At 47.2% G+C, this 18534-nt stretch overlaps 2 protein-coding genes across 55 annotated transcripts in view; one reads left to right on the forward strand and one right to left on the reverse strand.

The window, feature by feature from the left end:
* The window catches only part of PILRA (paired immunoglobin like type 2 receptor alpha), a 46267-nt gene that overhangs the window by 23675 nt on the left and 4058 nt on the right, over nt 1–18534 (forward strand). For 4 of the 15 annotated variants that reach the window (XM_028845585.2, XM_077996377.1, XM_028845587.2 and 1 more), the window contains 4 exons: nt 2186–2219; nt 3912–3961; nt 4202–4233; nt 4403–4719. In XM_028845585.2, coding sequence (XP_028701418.2) covers nt 2186–2219; nt 3912–3961; nt 4202–4233; nt 4403–4525 — 239 coding nt within the window. In that variant the 3' untranslated portion in view covers nt 4526–4719. Of the gene's footprint in view, nt 1–452; nt 526–2185; nt 2220–3911; nt 3962–4201; nt 4234–4402; nt 4720–18534 lie in introns of those variants that run through there. The other 11 variants (XM_077996376.1, XM_077996378.1, XM_077996388.1 and 8 more) reach the window with 6 other exon arrangements.
* Nucleotides 5488–18534, reverse strand: part of ZCWPW1 (zinc finger CW-type and PWWP domain containing 1) — a 28848-nt gene continuing 15801 nt past the window's right edge. For 11 of the 40 annotated variants that reach the window (XM_077996327.1, XM_077996325.1, XM_077996351.1 and 8 more), the window contains 10 exons: nt 15278–15394; nt 14421–14541; nt 13109–13184; nt 12606–12710; nt 10921–11001; nt 9760–9826; nt 8955–9064; nt 7132–7192; nt 6506–6640; nt 5488–5953 (listed from right to left, as the gene is read on the reverse strand). In XM_077996327.1, the coding sequence (XP_077852453.1) occupies nt 5631–5953; nt 6506–6640; nt 7132–7192; nt 8955–9064; nt 9760–9826; nt 10921–11001; nt 12606–12710; nt 13109–13184; nt 14421–14541; nt 15278–15394 (1196 nt within the window). In that variant the 3' untranslated portion in view covers nt 5488–5630. Of the gene's footprint in view, nt 5954–6505; nt 6641–7131; nt 7193–8954; nt 9065–9759; nt 9827–10920; nt 11002–12605; nt 12711–13108; nt 13185–14420; nt 14545–15277; nt 15395–18534 lie in introns of all 40 variants that reach the window. The other 29 variants (XM_077996326.1, XM_015134445.3, XM_077996345.1 and 26 more) reach the window with 11 other exon arrangements.

Raw genomic sequence — 18534 nt, forward strand, 5'->3', positions numbered from 1 at the left:
CGGATCACCTGAGGCCAGGAGTTCGAGACCAGCCTGGCCAAGATGGTGAAACACCATCTCTACTAAAAATACAAAATTAGCTGGGTGTGATGGCAGGCACCTGTAATCCCAGCTACTCGGGAGGCTGAGGCAGGAGAATCGTTTGAACCCAGGAGGCAGAGGTTGCAGTGAGCTGAGATTGTGCCACTGCACTCCAGCCTGGGTGACAGAGCGAGACTTCATCTCAAAATAAATAAATAAATAAGGCCACCATATGATCCAGCAATCCCACTTTTGGGTACATGCCCAAAAGAACTGAAAAGAAAGGTCTTGAAGAAATATTTATACACCCATGTTGACAGCAATACTATTTCCAATGGCCAAGAGGTGGAAGCAACCCAGATGTCCATCAACGAATGAATGAACAAAATGTGGTTTATACATATAATAGAATATTATTCAGTCTTTAAAAGAAATTCTGGGCCAGGTGCAGTGGCTTACACCTGTAATCCCAGCACTTTGGGAGGCTGAGGTGGGTGGATTACCTGAGGTCAGGAGTTCGAGACCAGCGTGACCAACATGGTGAAACCCTGTCTCTACTAAAAATACAAAATTAGCTAGGCCTGGTGGTGGACGTCTGTAATCTCAGCTACGTGGGAGCTTCAGGCAGAAGAATCGCTTGAACCCAAGAGGTAGAGGTTACAGTGAGCCTAGATCACACCACAGAACTCCAGCCTGTAACTCTTGTCCAACAAAAGAAAAAAATTTGTTCTTTATAAATTATACAGGCTCAGATATTCTTATATATATTAGCAGCACAGGCCGGGCGCGGTGGCTCAAGCCTGTAATTCCAGCACTTTGGGAGGCTGAGACGGGTGGATCACGAGGTCAGGAGATCGAGACCATCCTGGCTAACACGGTGAAACAAGAGCAAAACTCCGTCTCAAAAAAAAAAAAACTCTGGGTGACAAGAGCAAAACTCCGTCTCAAAAAAAAAAAAAAAAAAGGAAAAAAGAAAAAGAAAGAAATTCTGACACATACTACAGTACAAACGAACCTGGAAGACATTAGGCTAGGTAAAATAAGGCAGTTACAAAATGACAACTATTGTATGATTCTGCTTTTCGGTGGTACCTAGAGATATGAAATTAATAGGAACAGAAAGTAGAATGGTGGCTGTCAGAAGCTGCAGGGAGGAGGGAGTGGGGATTCTTTAAAATAGTTTCAGTTTTGCAAGATAAAAAGGTTCTGGAGATGTTTCATAACAGTGTGAATATATTTAACACTACTGAACTGTACACGTGGTTAAAAGTGAATTCTAGCATTTTTTTTTTTTTACCATAAGTAAAATAAAATATAACCTGTTTAAGTTTCAAAGACAGGGGAAAAACAGAGGGACAGAAGAGTGCTGGAAGGAGGGAAAGTTGCAGAATGGAAATGATACTAGCAATTAATATTTCAGAGTTCCCAGTCTCAACATAAAAAAAAAAGAGTCCTGTAGAAGTGGAAGGGGAAGTCCCTGGAGTTGAGGGGTACCTCGAGGCCTGGGTTCAGAGGGTGTCTCTGTGGACGTGGAGCCCTTCTGGGAAGAGGTTGGATGGTGGAGGGGATGTCTGTGAACCAGGAGCCCAGTGCTTGGGAAACACTGCAAGGATGCCAGGAGGACAGGATGGGCAGGGTACAGTGGGAGAGGCAACAGAGGATTCAGGGTGGGACCAGCCAGAGAAGGCCTAGCGGTGGCAACAGAACTTCAACAGCCACAAACATGAGTCCCAAGCACAAGGCTCCCAAGCCTGGAGGGCAGACCTAGACGCCACCTAGAAGAAAAGCACAGGTGTGGTCTCCCTGAGGACCTGGAGGGAGTGGGGGCAGGGTGCCAATGTCAAGGGGAGGGGAGGGGAGAAGTGGCTGGGCAAGGGCTCAGTGGTGGAGGGAGCCAGGTTGGGACTGAGCAGAGAGCTCAAGAAAGAAAGAAACCAAGGGAGGGGGTCAGGGTGAGGGGGTCTCAGGAGGTGATGTGGAGGACAACAGGGAGGACAGGTGGGGACCTCAGGGTGCCGGCTGAGTCCCAGGCCCTTCCTGATGCGTTTGGGTGGAGCAGCTGGTCCCTCTAAGGAGGGCCTCAGCCTAGGGCGCAGCACAGACGGTGGGATGGAGACTGCCATCACCCGGATGCCACCCTGACTCACTGTCGGTCCCCCTACAGGTCAGCAGCGGACTAAAGCCACAACCCCAGCCAAGTGAGTACTGGGCCTCCCCAGGGGGGTGGGGAGGTCCATGTGCAGGCAGTGGCCTGGTTTGGGAAACAGGGAGTATGCTGCTAAGAACCCCACAAACCCAGCCTGCCACAGCCATTGTTGCATCCCCAACTTACCCATCCTCGTCCTCCTTTGTCCTCTAGGGGCCAGGCTCTTGACCTCAGGCTTTCTGTCCCCTAAATACTAGACTAGTGGACTCCGGGTTCCAGCACGAACACTTAGAGTCTCTTTACTGGAGTGCCCATCTGTGCCCTCTGCCTGCCTTTCCTGGTGTTACTAAGCTTTTCCTGCTCTTCACCTGCTTCCTCTCAGCCTGGATCTTCCAACTTTTTCATATCACCTGCTCTTGTTCAATCTGTCCCGTTCCCCTGCTGAATGTGCGGTGGGGGCCCCAGGCTTCCTCTGCCTCCAGCTCCTCTCCCCACCTGTGTGTGCTCAGGAGGGACTCACCAGCCTCTGCCTTGCTCCCCTCTCCAGGCTAGGGCCTCACTTTTCCTTTTTCTGGGCTTTTCCTCTCCACCCTCCTGCCTCTCTTTCCTTTCCTCTGGCCTCTCCTTTCCATGGCCGTAGGTCTCCTGCTGGAAGAAAGCATCACCCCTGCCCTTTCTCCTGTGCTGGCTTTTGTCAGCTGCCCTTCTCCTGTCCCTCACCAGGTTCCTTCTCCATCCATTCACCCAGCCTGAGCCCCTGATCAGAAGACCTGAAATTCACACAATTGGTTTGCTTCTCCCAGTTTTAGCCAAGGCAGCACCAGCAGAGAGAAAGCAAGGATTGACCTTTCCAATTTTTCTTCTCCGTGTTCCTCTCATACAAGCAGCTTCCCTAGAATAACCCAACTCACTGAGCACCGAGGGACCTCTGCTGGGCCACACACAAATTGCCCCTAATTCCTCTTCCAAGCAGCCTCCTCTGAGTCTAAAACCATCACACCCATCCTGAGCAGGGTGGACAGGTTGCAGAGCACTCCCCAGAGAACCAGACCCTAACACGTGTCATAATTCTTTTTTCTTTTTTTTTTTTTTTTAAATTTTTGAGAGAGGGTATCACTCTGTCACCCAGGCTAGAGTGCAGTGGCGCAATCACAGCTCACAGTCTTGAGCTCCTGGGCTCAAGCGATCCTCCCACCTCAGCCTCCTGAGTAGCCTGGACCATAGGTGCACACTACTACGTCGGCTAGTTTTTGTATTTATTATAAAGATGGGGTCTCGCTATGTTGCCCAGGCTGGTCTTGTACTCCTGGGCTCAAGCAATGGCCACCTGCCTCAGTCTCCCAAAGTGCTGGGATTACAGGTGCCACCACCCAGCCCATGTCTTTTTTTTTTTTTTTTTGAGATGGAGTCTCGCTCTGTTGCCCAGGCTGGACTGCAGTGGCCGGATCTCAGCTTACTGCAAGCTCCACCTCCCAGGTTCACGCCATTCTCCTGCCTCAGCCTCCCGAGTAGCTGGGACTACAGTCGCTGCCACCATGCCCGGCTAGTTTTTTTGTATTTTTTTTAGTAGAGACGGGGTTTCACTGTGTTAGCCAGGATGGTCTCGATCTCCTGACCTCGTGATCCACCCGTCTCAGCCTCCCAAAGTGCTGGGATTACAGGCTTGAGCCACTGTGCCCGGCCCTAGCCCATGTCTTAAATGCCCAGCCTCTAACATATTTCCTATCCTCTTGTTCCCATACAGGGAACCCTTCCAAAACACAGAGGAGCCATATGAGAATATCAGGAATGAAGGTGAGTCCTTACCACCATCCTTCCCCATATTCTACCCCTGGCCCTTCCTGTTTCCCCAAACACCCATTACCTGGGTCCGTGCCCCTCTCAGTGTTTTCTTCTTTCCATTCCTTGCCCCTTGCCCCCACATGACCCTGGTCCTGACCTAGCAGATAACCTCATTCCTAGAGCCCCCTGCCCATCTCTCTCCCCTGGTTGTCATACCACCTGACCTTGGCACACCTTGCTTTTTATTCCTAGGACAAAATACAGATCCCAAGCCAAATCCCAAGGTAAGCAGTCAGACCAGGGCCTGAAGGAATTAGAAAGCCTGGAGAAGGTGGGGTGGAAGGGAGAGGGGGAGTGTGGTATGGGCAGGAGAGTCAGATTGTAGGCTTGCCACTAAGATGGGGACAGCTCCATCTCTACTGTCTAACCCTTTCTCTCTGGGTTCTCGCCCAGGACGACGGCATCGTCTATGCCTCCCTTGCCCTCTCCAGCTCCACCTCACCCAGAGTACCTCCCAGCCACCATCCCCTCAAGAGCCCCCAGAACGAGACTCTGTACTCTGTCTTAAAGGTCTAACCAATGGACAGCCCTCTCAAGACCGAACGGTGAGGCCAGGCACAGTGGCGCAGGCCTGTAATCCCAGCTACTTTACTCTGAAGCCTGAGGCAGAACAGAGTAAGCCCAGGAGTTCAGCGCCAGCTTTGATAATGGAGCAAGATGCCATTGCTAGTTAAAAATGTGTATTAACAATAAAGTAACAAATTTAAAAAGATTATCTTCAAAACTATTTTTAAAAATCTGAATCCATTAAAACAAGTTAAAAAAGACTGCACAGTGACCTTCTTAGAGTACACTACGCTTCCAATAGGAAGGGCCACAGCTTCCAACAATAACCAAGGCCATACAGATGACTCAGAGGCCAGCCAAAGAACTGACAAAAACAGAGCCATCTACTCCAACTCTCTCTTCACCTTCCCAGCCCTGGCCCGTAAAACTAAAAGTACCCCCAAAACTTACTTGAATGTGTGTAAGGATAAAACTGACATCACCTTCAACTCCTGTCCCTCCCAGTGAAAATGAACTCTAACAGAGAACTCACACCCAAGACCCTTCCTCTAGTACTTTTCTTAGTGACTTCCTTGGGCCAGGGAACATGAGTTCCCAAACCTTGGTAGCCAGCCCAAACCCAAAGCCTGCCCTCAAATCTGATCAGTCTTCCCTATGGTGACAATGAGAGCATCACCTCATTTGACATCATTCACAACCTTATAAGGTAGAGGATGCACTCGCTGGAAGATGAAGAGCAGAACCAGGATGGTGAACATGCTTTTTCCCAGGCCACGGAGGTAGCTAGTGAGGAGCTGAGCCTGGATCTGAATCCAGATCTGCCCTTCTTGATGTCCTCTCAGGACTCAGGTCTCACTGCCTTCCCCAGATGCCTGCACTGTGCAGGCTCCCGCCAGAAGCAGTGACGTACCACGGTGACACCAAGGAGGGCGAGCAGCCAACAGGGGGCAGTTAGAGACCAGCCAAGCCAGTCGACCCGCAACCTGCTTTATTAACAAAGAAACAGCACAACACACACTTGAACCTGGTAGCCAATGAACAGCCCCAGCACTTAGCCACTTCTCCCTCCTGCGCCCCAGAGAAGAGAGAAAAGAAGGGAGCGCAGGAGCACCAGCTACTTCCCAAACAGCGCCAGGGGGATGTCCTCGCCATCACTGTCACTGTGCTGCAGCTCCCCGCTCTGCCCCAGCTCTCTCCCAACATCTTCCATGAGTTGCTCCAGGTCCAGATCACTGGAGGCTTCGTCCTCAAGGGGAACATGTCCAGCCTCCTGGGTCAGGGGTTCCCGGGGTCTTGGCTCTTCTTTTGCAGCTGAGGGGCAGGCCCCTTTACATGCTGATAGGCCCAGGTCCTTTGGCACTGTTCTAACTTCTTCTCCCTCTGAAAAGCTGGCTGCCAAGGCCTTGCTCTGGGGAGCTTTAAATTTTTTCTTAGGGCCTAAATGAGAAGGCGACAAAGCCGAGAGTCCTATTAGGTCAGCCTGTCCTTACCGTTTATAAGTCAAACTCCTAAATCTCTATTTCCAAAAAATCTCTGGAAAAGATGACCTTTCTCAATACAAAGAATATGGACTTTGGGATCAGAAAGAGAGTCAAGCCATCCGCCCTATGCTAGTCACCAGCCTTGAGCAATTTTTAAATCCTTTGAGCCTCAGTTTTCTGATATCTAAAATGGGAATATCCAGTGAGAGAGCTATTGAAAAAAATTTAAAGGAGCAGGCATGGAAGTATCTCTTTAGCCAGACCTTGGCAATACTGAGTAAGTGTTACTTCTCTTCTACCACTCTCCTGCCCCTGGGCTAAATCAAATCAGGAATCATTCTGTTTCTATAGTGTGTGCTGGGTGCAGTCTGACATGCTCTTTCATTCTAATTTTCATTCATTCTGTAAAGTAATGAAAAGCTGTAAAATGGTTAAGAAATGATTCAGGGAGGGGAGATCCCGACAGGCACCTCATTCCCCTTAGTTTTTCCGAGGTCTTGAGCCTTACCTGGCTGGTCAGAATCTGAATTCCCTTGGCCTTCTTTCCTTCCCATTCTGAGTGCAGGAGGAGCTGTGGATTTCCTGCCCAGAGATCTCTTCATTATCTTCCTCTGCAGTGTCCTGCCTTGGCCATCTGCTGTGCCTGCACCACCCCCAAGTCCCAGTCATGAGGGAAATATGCTTATTTATCTCTAAATGACAACTCAGCAAGGGCAGATGGACGCTGCACATTGAGTCTCTGCCCTGCCCCACATCTTCTGCTCAGTCTCAATCTAGTGAGTTCTCCTGGTGGCCTCTGGCTCTTTTTCAACATCTTTTTTCCCCAATTCTCTTTTTCTTTTACCCCCTGGATCTTCTTCTCTTTACAGTTCTCCTCAGAGTCTACCTTCTCCAGGAAGCCATCCTTCTTGGCTAAGAACGTAAAACCTTCTATCTTTCATCTCAGATTTTATAATTCACTACAGAGAAGCAAGGGGGCTCCAGCTCCCCACTGACACTATGGGTAAATGTTGCCTGTTTTCTCAGGTCCTGGCACGGAGACGGGCAGTGAGGTCCACCTACCTGCAGACTCCCTCTCTACCACTTCCCTGCCTTAGCTGTGGGATGTGCCCCATTTCCAGCTGGCCTGCTTACCTCTTGGCTTGGTTTTTTGGGTCTGTATTTTGACTTGCTTACAAATAGGCAAAGTTGGGTCCTGAGGATGGGAAAGAAAGTTTAAAAAAAATGATAAATTCAGGCCCCTAGCTGTTTTTAATACAGAAGGATGCTACAGAATGACAGGTGGGCTTTGGGGAATCAAAGTAGCTTCTGTGGGCCGGGCGCGGTGGCTCAAGCCTGTAATCCCAGCACTTTGGGAGGCCGAGGCGGGTGGATCACGAGGTCAGGAGATCGAGACTATCCTGGCTAACATGGTGAAACCCCGTCTCTACTAAAAAAAAATACAAAAAACTAGCCGGGCGTGGTGGCGGGCGCCTGTAGTCTCAGCTACTTGGGAGGCTGAGGCGGGAGAATGGCGTGAACCCGGGAGGCGGAGCTTGCAGTGAGCCGAGATCACGCCACTGCACTCCAGCCTGGGAGACACAGCGAGACTCCGTCTCAAAAAAAAAAAATAAATAAATAAAAATAAAAATAAAAAAATAAGTAGCTTCTGTGAGCCTGATATTGTTTAAATTTATGGCACCACAGAGAAAAATGTGTAGTCACTTTCCCAGTCTGCTGGTATTCATCAATGCAAGGCTTTAGGCATAAAAGAAGGAAATAAAGCTAGGCCACGAGTATGATAAAAATTGCTAAATAAAAAATTAGAAGAAAAAGTGAAAATATATACTTCCTATACCTGGAAAACAGATGCTAAGAAAACAAGTGAATGAAAATCCTCCAGGTCCATGTAGGGGAGAAAGGAGTAGAAAGAAACAACTGCTATTCTCTGAATTGCTCCCCGAAAAGTCAAATAAATACAGTAGGAACTGAGATTATACTCAAGAAAGAAGTTCCTAGAGATGCGGGAAATTAGAGAAGAAAGAAAGAAGAGACCTAGAACCCCCAAATATCTGAAAATTGGGGCTCCCTCAAGGCAGGGGCAGGATAGCCCCTTAGTAAATATAAGTCCATGCTAACGAGATCGTTACAGGAAGCTCCTAAAAGGAAACCCCCAAGATCCTTGTCTAAACAATTTTTCTTTTTTTTTTTTTTTTTTTTTTTGAGGCGGAGTCTTCACTCTGTCGCCCATGCTGGAGTGCAGTGGCACCATCTCGGCTCACTGCAAGCTCCGCCTCCCAGGTTCGCGCCATTCTCCTGCCTCAGCCTCCCGAGTAGCTGGGACTACAGGCGCCCGCCACCGCGCCCGGCTAATTTTTTGTATTTTAGTAGAGACGGGGTTTCACCGTGTTAGCCAGGATGGTCTCGATCTCCTGACCTCGTGATCCGCCCGCCTCGGCCTCCCAAAGTGCAGGGATTACAGGCGTGAGCCACTGCGCCCGGCCTTTTTTTTTTTTTTTTGAGAGGGAGTCTCGCTCTGTCACCCAGGCTGGAGTGCAGTGGCGTGGTCTCGGCTCACTGCAAGCTCCACCTCCCGGGTTCAAGCGATTCTCCTGCCTCAGCCTCCCGAGCAGCTGGGACTACAGGTGCCCACCACCACGCCCGGCTAATTTTTTGTATTTTCAGTAGATGGGGTTTCACCATGTTAGCCAGGATGGTCTCCATCTCCTGACCTTGTGATCCGCCTATCTTGGCCTCCCAAAGTGCTGGGATTACAGGAGTGAGCCATCGTGCCCAACCATCTAAACAATTTTTAAAGCTAATCTTGGTCAAGTGTGGTGGCTCATGCCTGTAATCCCAGCACTTTGGAAGGCTGAAGTGGGAGGACTGCTTAAGCCCAGGAGTTTGAGATCAGCCTGGGCAACCTGGCAAAACTCCATCTCTATAAAAATAAAAACTGAAATTAAAGCTAATCTTACTGTTTTCTCTACTTCCTCCTTTTCCAACTCTTCCTCCTTTTCCAACTCTTCCTCCTCCTCCTTTTTCTCCAAGCAGGATCCTGGGCTGTTCAAACCAGAGAGCTGTAAGTCTAGAACAGGAAAAGGAAAGAAAGGCTAAATCATTCATACCATAAAATAGTGAGTTAATGAAGCTGATCACAGAGAATCTGTCTTCTAACTGTGCCTTTTGTGTGCAAGTGGTATTTTCTCCATAAAATGTGATCCCAGATTATCACATTTCCACCCTTTTCAAAGTCCATCACTATTCAATACACCCTCCCTCCCCATCCTGTTTCTTCCATTCCTCTCTCATCTGCCCATCCATCCTGGATACTGGGTCAATGACATTCACAAGAGTCTATTTTTTTTTTTTTTTTTTTTTTTTTTTTTGAGACAGAGTCTCACTCTGTCACCCAGGCTGGAGTGCAGTGGCCAGATCTCAGCTCACTGCAAGCTCCGCTTCCCAGGTTTACGCCATTCTCCTGCCTCAGCCTCCCAAGTAGCTGGGACTACAGGCACCCGCCACCTTGCCCGACTAGTTTTTTGCATTTTTTAGTAGAGACGGGGTTTCACCGTGTTAGCCAGGATGGTCTCGATCTCCTGACCTCGTGATCCGCCCGTCTCGGCCTCCCAAAGTGCTGGGATTACAGGCTTGAGCCACCGCGCCCGGCCAAGAGTCTCCTATTGATGACAGAGAATATAAAATAAAGAAAAACATGGGCTGCTGCCCTCATGAAAGAATCCCTCCCATCCCTCTCCAGTCCTCAGCCTCCATTTATCCTACCTTTTCTTTCCCCATTACTGTTAGATCCATTGAATCGGCTCCAGAAACCAAACAAGTTAACCCGTTCCTAAGGGAACCAAGAAACAAAAGCATCATCCACTACCTTCTCAGGGGCAGCTTTTGCCTTCTGTCTTCTGGAATTTAGTTATGATGAAATTCTGATTCATTTTCCATACCAAAATTATTATTATTATTATTATTATTTTTTTTTTTTTTGAGATGGAGTCTCGCTCTGTCGCCCAGGCTGGAGTGCAGTAGCCGGATCTCAGCTCTCTGCAAGCTCCGCCTCCCGGGTTTACGCCATTCTCCTGCCTCAGCCTCCCGAGTAGCTGGGACTACAGGCGCCTGCCACCTCGCCCAGCTAGTTTTTTGTATTTTTTAGTAGAGACGGGGTTTCACCATGTTAGCCAGGATGGTCTCGATCTCCTGACCTCGTGATCTGCCTGTCTCAGCCTCTCAAAGTGCTGGGATTACAGGCTTGACAAAATAATAATAATAATTATTATTATTATTATTATTATTATTATTGAGACAGGGTCTTGCTCTGTCACCCAGGCTGGAGTGCAGTGGTACAATCTTTACTCACTGCAACCTCGCCATCCCAGGCTCAAATGATCCTCCTGCCTCAGCCTCCCAAGTATGTGGGACTGCAGGCATGCGCCACTATGCCTGGCTAATTTTTGTATTTTTTGTAGAGATGGGGTTTTGCTGTGTTGCAGGCTGGCCTTGAACTCCTGGACTCAATGGATACACCCGATTTGGCCTCCCAAAGTGCTAGGATTACAGGCGTGAGCCCCCCGCTCAGCCCTCATTTTCCATACCATTTCCACGTGAAATTACACATTAGGCTTATCTGACCTTTTATGGAGATTAACTAATTATAATCTCTATTTCCAGTTCGTTTCTAATTCAAAAAATCAGGGAAATTGGGAGGTGAAATTTTCACTGTTTTTTACTCTCCATCCCACCCCCACCAACAGAATTTGAGCATAAAAACTGACTCCACAGAAAAGAGAGGTTAGAGCACTTATATCTGAAACTTGAAGTGAAATATGGAGGTAGGATGGCCCCTGGCACAAACCATCTTTGTCTGGACTGAGAAAGAATCCCACTTGTCCAAGAGCAGGGAAAGGAATGGGTGTGGTCTGAACACCCTCCCACCTGAATGCTGATCTGTTCTGCTTCTTGAGCCATCATCAGGGCCACCCCCAGTTTCTGGCTGCAGTCATTTCTGCGCTTTTTCTGAAATGGAAGAAGATTAGAGCCAATGATAAATATCGACTTAAAGATTAATGGCCAGGTGCAATGGTTCACACCTGTAATCCCAGCACTTTGGGAGGCTGAGTTGGGTAGATCACGAGGTCAGGATTTCAAGACCAGCCTAGCCAAGATGGTGAAACCCCATCTCTACTAAAAATACAAAACTTAGCTGGGCATGGTGGAGGTTGCCTACAATCCCAGCTCCTCAGGAGGCTGAGGCAGAGAACTGCTTGAACCCGGGGGCCAGAGGTTGCAGTGAGCTGAGATCACGCCACTGCACTCCAGCTTGGGGGACAGAGCAAGACTCCATCTCAAAAAGCAAAAAAAAAAAAAAAAAAAAAAAAAATTAGAGTCACTAATAAATATTAGCAAAGTGACCCCAGCATACTGCTACCCATCTGACATTCTCTTCAACTACAACATTTATTTCCAGTTCCTAGTATTGATACGATACTCCTTAATATTTTGGGATCAGACATAACACCCCCCTTCCGTCTAATAAACATCTCACCAATTCCTAACTATATATATGTATATATTTGGAGGCAGAGTCTCACTTTGTCACCCAGGCTGGAGTGCAGTGGTGCGATTTCAGCTCACTGCATCCTCCACCTCCCTGGTTCAAGCAATCCCAGCCTCCTGCTGGGACTACAGGCACACAGCACCATGCCCAGCAAATTTTTTGTATTTTAGTAGAGACAGGGTTTCACCATGTTGCCCGGGTGGTCTCAAACTCCTGAGCTCAGGCGATCTGCCCACCTCGGCCTCCCAAAGTGCTGGGATTACAGGTGTGGGCCACCACACCTGGCCCTAGCAATATTTTCAACCAACATTTTGGTGTCCTCTCCAAAGTGAATCCCATGGAAATTTGAAGAGAGGATTATAGGAGCCCAGGTGATTTCACTTTGAAGCTTCTGACAAGTTTCTTTAGATTCAGCTGTTTGATTTAATACTCATTGCTTGATTTTCTAAAGCCCCTGGGCCACTAAGTCTCTGCTCATTTGCAAGGCTGGTCAAACCCAAAGTGACTACAGGGAGGAAATGTTATTGTGCTAATCCAGTGGTTCTCAACCGGGTAGACTGTGCCCTCCAGAATCCACCTGGCAATGGCTGGAGATAATTTTTTGGTTGTCACAACCACAGGCAGGGGGCAGAGGGTGGAGGTGGGAGCTGCTGCTGGTTAGATGCCGCTGGAGCCTAGGGATGCTGCTAAACATCCCATGATACAAGGACAGCCCTCTACAACCAAACATTATCTCCCCCAAAATGCCAATAGTGCTGAGACTGAGAAATCCTGAGTTAATTTGTGCCTTCATTTCTGCCACACCTGCTTTGGCTAAACTGTAGAAAAACCTCACCTTCAGAATGGCCCCCCATCTGCAGGCAGGGAAGGGGACTGAAAAAAATAATTGCCCTGCTGCAGTCCTAGGAGCAAGAAGAGTCCTTCATGAATTACCTCACCCTTGGCACACCTGGTCAGACACAGAACTTTCTCCCGACATGGCTTAGCCTGGGAGAAAATCAGGTTTAATAAAAGGAAGATTTCATTTCCTCTGTATCACAACAGAACCCCAAGATGTGCTCACCATGCCTGATAGCTCCAGGGACAGCTCCTGGAAGTTCTTTAGCATGTTGACTGGGATCCATGCACGAGAAACTGTTTCTCCAAAAAATGTCACGTGGTACTTAGACTGAAATAAAAGATGGTCCTGTTATGGACTCCTGTCCTGCTCCCTGCTTTTCTCCTCTAGCCAGAAGGAGGTGCTGGGCCTCACATGCCCCCTTGAAGCCTGACTCATCTACCCTATCCTCGTTCCGATTGTTCTTCCACTCTAACCTCAGGAATCCTAGCCAAAGCATATTTATCAAAACCACTAATGCCCTGACAGTGGATAAATATTTAATTAGATACAAGTTTGTTTCTATTATATGTGTGAGCACTTATCTCTGTGTTTGTCCTCCTAGTTAAGTATCTGTTTTCACTTGTGTCTCCTAGTTATGTCCATGTCTCTTATCTGTACATCTGTGAGGATGGATTTGTTCATTACTTTGGCCTGAGCTCCTTCTTACCCTGAACCAGGAAACTCACCGGCAGGGAATCAAGATGGGAAGTAAAAAGAAAATATTCTCCTAAGTCAGGATCAGATTCTATCATGCCTGGCCACCTGGAGAAGATAGTTGGGTGCAGGGGACAGAAGAGAAGGGGTTAGATGAACAGAACACAACCTCATCAATGTACATGCACAGAAAAGAGCAGTATGATTTTTTTTTCTGAGACAAGGTTTCACTCTGTCACCCAGGCTGGAGTGCAGTGTTACAACCATGGCTCACTGCAGCTTCAATCTCCCAGGCACAAGTGATCCTCCCACCTCAGCCTCCTGAGTAGCTGGGACTACAGGCAAATGCCACCACACCCAGCTGTTTATTTTATTTTTTGCAGAGATGGGGTCTCACTATATAGCCAGGACTGATCTCAAACTCCTGGGCTCAAGCAATCCTCCCACCTCAACCTCCCAAAGTGCTGGAATTACAAGTGCGAGTCACTGCGCTCAGTCAGCAGTACACTTTGAAAAAAAAGGATCTAAAAAATAGATTCCTCTGCCATCAGCCCCCTCTAGTGGTCACTACTCAATGACTCAGATGAGGAAGTGACTTCCATCAATGCACACAGGAGTTCAGAATACACCTAGTGAAGGTCTTATCCTTCTGAGCCATCCCATAATCCTAAAAACAAAATCTTCGACTAGGGACATCTCCAAAGAAGAAACTATTCCACTTTTCCTTGTTCCCTTTACTTTGTATCTCTCAATCTCAATATTTTTATTTATTTTTGAGATGAGGACTCACTGTCACCCAGGCTGGAGTGCAGTGGTGCAATCTTGGCTCACTACAACCTCTGCCTCCCGGGTTCAAGTGATTCTTCTGCCTCAGTGTCCTGAGTAGCTGGGACTACAGGCATGCGCCACCACATCTGGTTAATTTTTCTATTTTTTAGTAGGGACGGGATTTCACCATGTTGGCCAGGCTGGTCTCAAACTTGTGTGCTCAGGTGATCTGCCCGCCTTGGCCTCCCAAAGTGCTGGGATTACAGGTGTGAGCCACTGCGCCTGGCCAATCTCAATATTTTTAAATGCCTCAGATCCACCCTCTTCTTTCTACCAGCTGGGGTAGCACTATCAGATCCTTTTTTCCAGGGAGCTATCACCTCCATGCTGAAACCTCCAGAAAACATGCTCTTTCAAAGCCTTCAGGCATGGTACTTTATCTTTTCTCTCACCCCCTGCTCTTTCTAAGGCCAGAACCATTTCAATTACAGATGTTTTCCATTTGCTTCCATCCCTGCTTGAATCTACCTCTCTCAAGTTTGTGAAGGATGCTCTGACTGTGTCATAGTGCCCTACCAGGGGTAACCGTATTGCTTGGCCCAGATGATGGATCCTGGGATGTAGGAGGCATAGGCCACATCACTTTCAAGCCCTGTCCAGGTCTCCTCAGGAATATCACAGCGATTATACTGCACATCTGCTGAAAGAGAGAAGGAATGAAGGGACAGGAAGAGACTCATAAAGAGAAAGAGGTGAATGAGGGTTGGGGAGAGGACAAGAAGGAAATTGGTATATGCAGCAGGTGGGACCAAAAGGGCACCTGGGAGATCAGCATGGAGGAAGAACAATAAAGACCCATGGAGGAAATGCAGCTGGAACCAGGGGAAGTAGGAATGCTGCCTCCTCATACTCTAGAAAGAGATTCCACACTCCTGCTTGCACCCCCGCATGTCTGATTGTGCTCCTGTCTATGGAGCATCATAAGAATAATTTCTCTGAGACTCTGTTTTCTCATCTGTAAAATAATTGGGCTGGACTAGATCATCATCATCTCTTCCAACTAGTTTCAAACATCCTAGAATTCTAAGCGCAGCAGATCTCTCTCATCTGTTTTCCCTCATATATCCTATATCCCTCCCTATCCACAAACCCAATACCAATATTCTAATCAGGATTGACAGGGGCAGACCAGTGCTCATACATTTAGATTCCAGGCCCCTCCCCACAAGATCACTTTGCAGAGCATCTTCATCCAGCCTTTTCTGCCCAGATTCATCTCCATATGAAAGGCAGATCCTTCCTCTCTCCCAAGCACTACAAGGACCCATTGAGTGCTAACTATATTTACGTAGTATTTAATCTAAAGGATAAGTGCAGAGAAAGAAAGGGAGGAACAATAAAACGTGAATAAAAACATTTCCAGTCTTTTCTACCTGTGTTCTGATCACAGGACCAATTATCTGGGAGAACTGAGGGGTCAATGTTCCCACACAGCCGCCTCCATTTCCCACAGTTTGGGAAGGAACACTGGACCCAGACCAGACATTGACCTGTGAGAGGAAAAACATGAAATAAGAGACTTAAAAATATGCACTTCCTTCTTTAATCCAACTAAAATCAGGATAACCCTCCCAACTCCCAGAATCACATAGTCAGAGAGACATGAGAGATCAACCAGCTGGATCCCTGACTTGTAAGTGGGAAACCAAGGCTCAAAGAGATAAATGGCTTGCTGAGGATCAGCTAACTTGGTGATAGAGCTGAACTTAGAACTCAAGCCTCATGCCTTGATCTTTTTCCTGTACTAGTCTACCATGTCTCCCTGCCCCAAGGCTGAAAGGAATGTTTCTTGTATTGACAGTTCTCAAATTAAAAGGCTGCCTGACATCTTTCCAGATAGTGCCTTGTTCTCTGCTGGCATGACACTACTGAAAAGATCTTTTGAAGGGCTAACCTGCATCTCTTTTGTGCACAACATCCAGAGTTCTTATCCAAATCTCAACTGATTTACCTGTCACCAAATCACCAAGTTGCAAACTTTAGGACCAACAGCGTCGGAGTTCACTCTTCTCCAAAAGACACAGGTCTAAGCCTATCACTTCTCCATCAACTATTAACTTTGGGCCCTGCTCAAATACCAAGTCTTCCTTTTATCCATTACCTTCCAGACCCCCACCTCTCCTAAGCTGACCCATGTCTCTCAGCCTCTCCCTTCTCCCACCGAAACTCTTCCATTGTGGTCTTGAAAACTCCACTGACTTGAGCAACAAAAGTCCACATATCCTCAACCTCCAATCTGAACTTCTATCTCCTTTTTGAAGCCTGGAGACCCACTAATGACACTGCCCCACCTAAACCACCCCCACCTGCAGCCCTGTAAATGGAGTCAGTTCCTCTCACACTCTCCATGTCTCTTGGGACAGAAAGTCAGGCTGGCATTATCATTACCCCACTGCTACTACTCCCCAACTCTTATAAAAACCCTTCCTCCCTTGAGGTCTATGCCATGGGACTATCCTCACCTCTCATATCCCTTGTAGCTTCTCTCCACCTCCTGCCTTCATTCCAAATGACCTCTATATCCACAGGAACTCCTCATACAGCACCCCATTCTTTCAGTGCCTTGACTTTTTTCTTCATGTCACCTCTGTAACCCACTCCCACTCCTGTATGCCCCACCCAGTCATCTGCAGGAACTGCACACCATCTGAGCCACTTATCCAAACATCCTCTCTATGAAAATGCCCCGTCTTCCACCTCACTTGCTCAAAGACTCCTATAGCAACTCTCATTTTACCTAGCTCTCCAACCCACTGCCCACTACCATCCTCTCCATCTGGAAGCAATTTCCATTCTTCACTCTGTTCCACTCTGGTTTGATTACTTGACACTTACTTGGATTCTCTTGTAGACACCTTCAGCCCCCTTTCCCACTGTCCTTCTTCCTACCCAGATGACAAAACACCAACCGGAATGAACCCTCTCTCCACCTTTTCTGAGTCTACACTCAAGCAATTGAGTTGACAGAGAAAAATCACATAACAGACACATAGGTATCGCTAAATATTCACTATTTAACATTATCAACCAACATATTTCTCTAGTAAGTTCACTGTCTCCCACTGCCAAATTTTACCTTAAATACCTGATTGTAAGGGATGGCTCCGAATCCCATCCCTCCAGAATCATCCCTCAGAAAAGAAGGTGACTTGTATTTGGGTCCTTTCAAAATATCACAATATAAGAGATCACTTGCGCAATTACTTTTTTTTTTTTTTTTTTTTTTGAAACACAGTCTCGCTCTGTTGCCCAGGCTGAAGTGCAGTGGCACAATCTCTGGTCACTGCAGCCTCCACTTCCCAAGTTCAAGCAATCCTCCTACTTCAGCCTCCCAAGTAGCTGGGACTACAGGCACGCACCACTACACCCAGAAAATTTTTTTGTATTTATTGGTAGAGGCAGGGTTTTGCCATGTTGCCCAGGTTGGTCTTGAACTCCTGGGCTCAAGCGATCCACCCTCCTCAGCCTGCCAAAATGCTGGGATTACAGGGGTGAGCCACTGTGCCTGGCCTTAATTACCTTATCTTAAAGAACAAAGTACTGGTTGGGACTAAAATGTTAGTCTGAAATGACAGTTGCCAATAGTAGTTTTGGATGTTTACAGAGGTGACCTAGCAAGACTAGAAAAATAGAGTAGGAGGAGAGGCCAGGAGTCAAATAAATTAATACAGATCAATAATACAAATTGTTAGCTGTGAAAGCAATGAGTACTTACAAGAAAATGAGTAGGAAAAAATCGCTATAATGATATGGAACTGGAAATTTATGGCTTGGAATGATATTTTTGACAAGAACATTGTACTTTTTAAAAAAGTTTCAAGTAACCTAAAGAAGATAATGTGCTCTGGAAAACTGTGTTTGATGCCCAGATGTGGCTCTATGATAATGAAGACTGATGTCACAGACACATGTTAAGAGGATTTCACTTGACCACTCATTCCTGAAACACTAGTTTCCTGGGTTCTGTGATGCCTCATTCTCCTGTCCCCCTCCCCTCAATTTTACTGGCAACTTCCCCCGCAGTCTTCTTTGCTGGGTTCTCCTTGTTCTTCAATCTCTAAATGTCAGGGGTCCCAAAGCCCAATCATGGGCCTTCTCTCCCCATGATACACTTTCTCCTGAGGCAAACTCACCCATTCCCACGGCTTTGAAATCCATTTTCATACCTGACAGAACACAGCTGTCTACTTACAGCCTCTGTTCTGAGTTCCAGATTCCTAAGCCACCTTGCTCTTTGATACCTCTATTTGGATGTCTCACAAGGATCTCAAACCTAAATGTACCCAAACCTGAATGCTTAATTTTATCCCACAAACTTTTTCTTCCTCCACTCTTTCCCATCTCCCTTCACGTAACTGTTCAAGCCAGAAACCAATCATCCTTGACATACTCTCTCCTGCTCCAACCTTCCAGTATCCAATTCATTACCAACTTGTAACAATTTTACCTCCAAAACATACCTTAAGACCATCCACTTTTCTCTTTCTCTACTTTCATCATCCTAATCCATTTTATTTTTTATTTTTATCTTATTTTTTAAATATTTTTTTGAGACAGGGTCTTGCTCTGTTACCCAGGCTGGAGTGACGTGGTATGAACATAGCTCACTGCAACCTCAAATTCCTGGGCT

The sequence above is a fragment of the Macaca mulatta genome, chromosome 3 (genome assembly GCF_049350105.2).
Source record: "Macaca mulatta isolate MMU2019108-1 chromosome 3, T2T-MMU8v2.0, whole genome shotgun sequence".
Classification (NCBI taxonomy): domain Eukaryota; kingdom Metazoa; phylum Chordata; class Mammalia; order Primates; family Cercopithecidae; genus Macaca; species Macaca mulatta.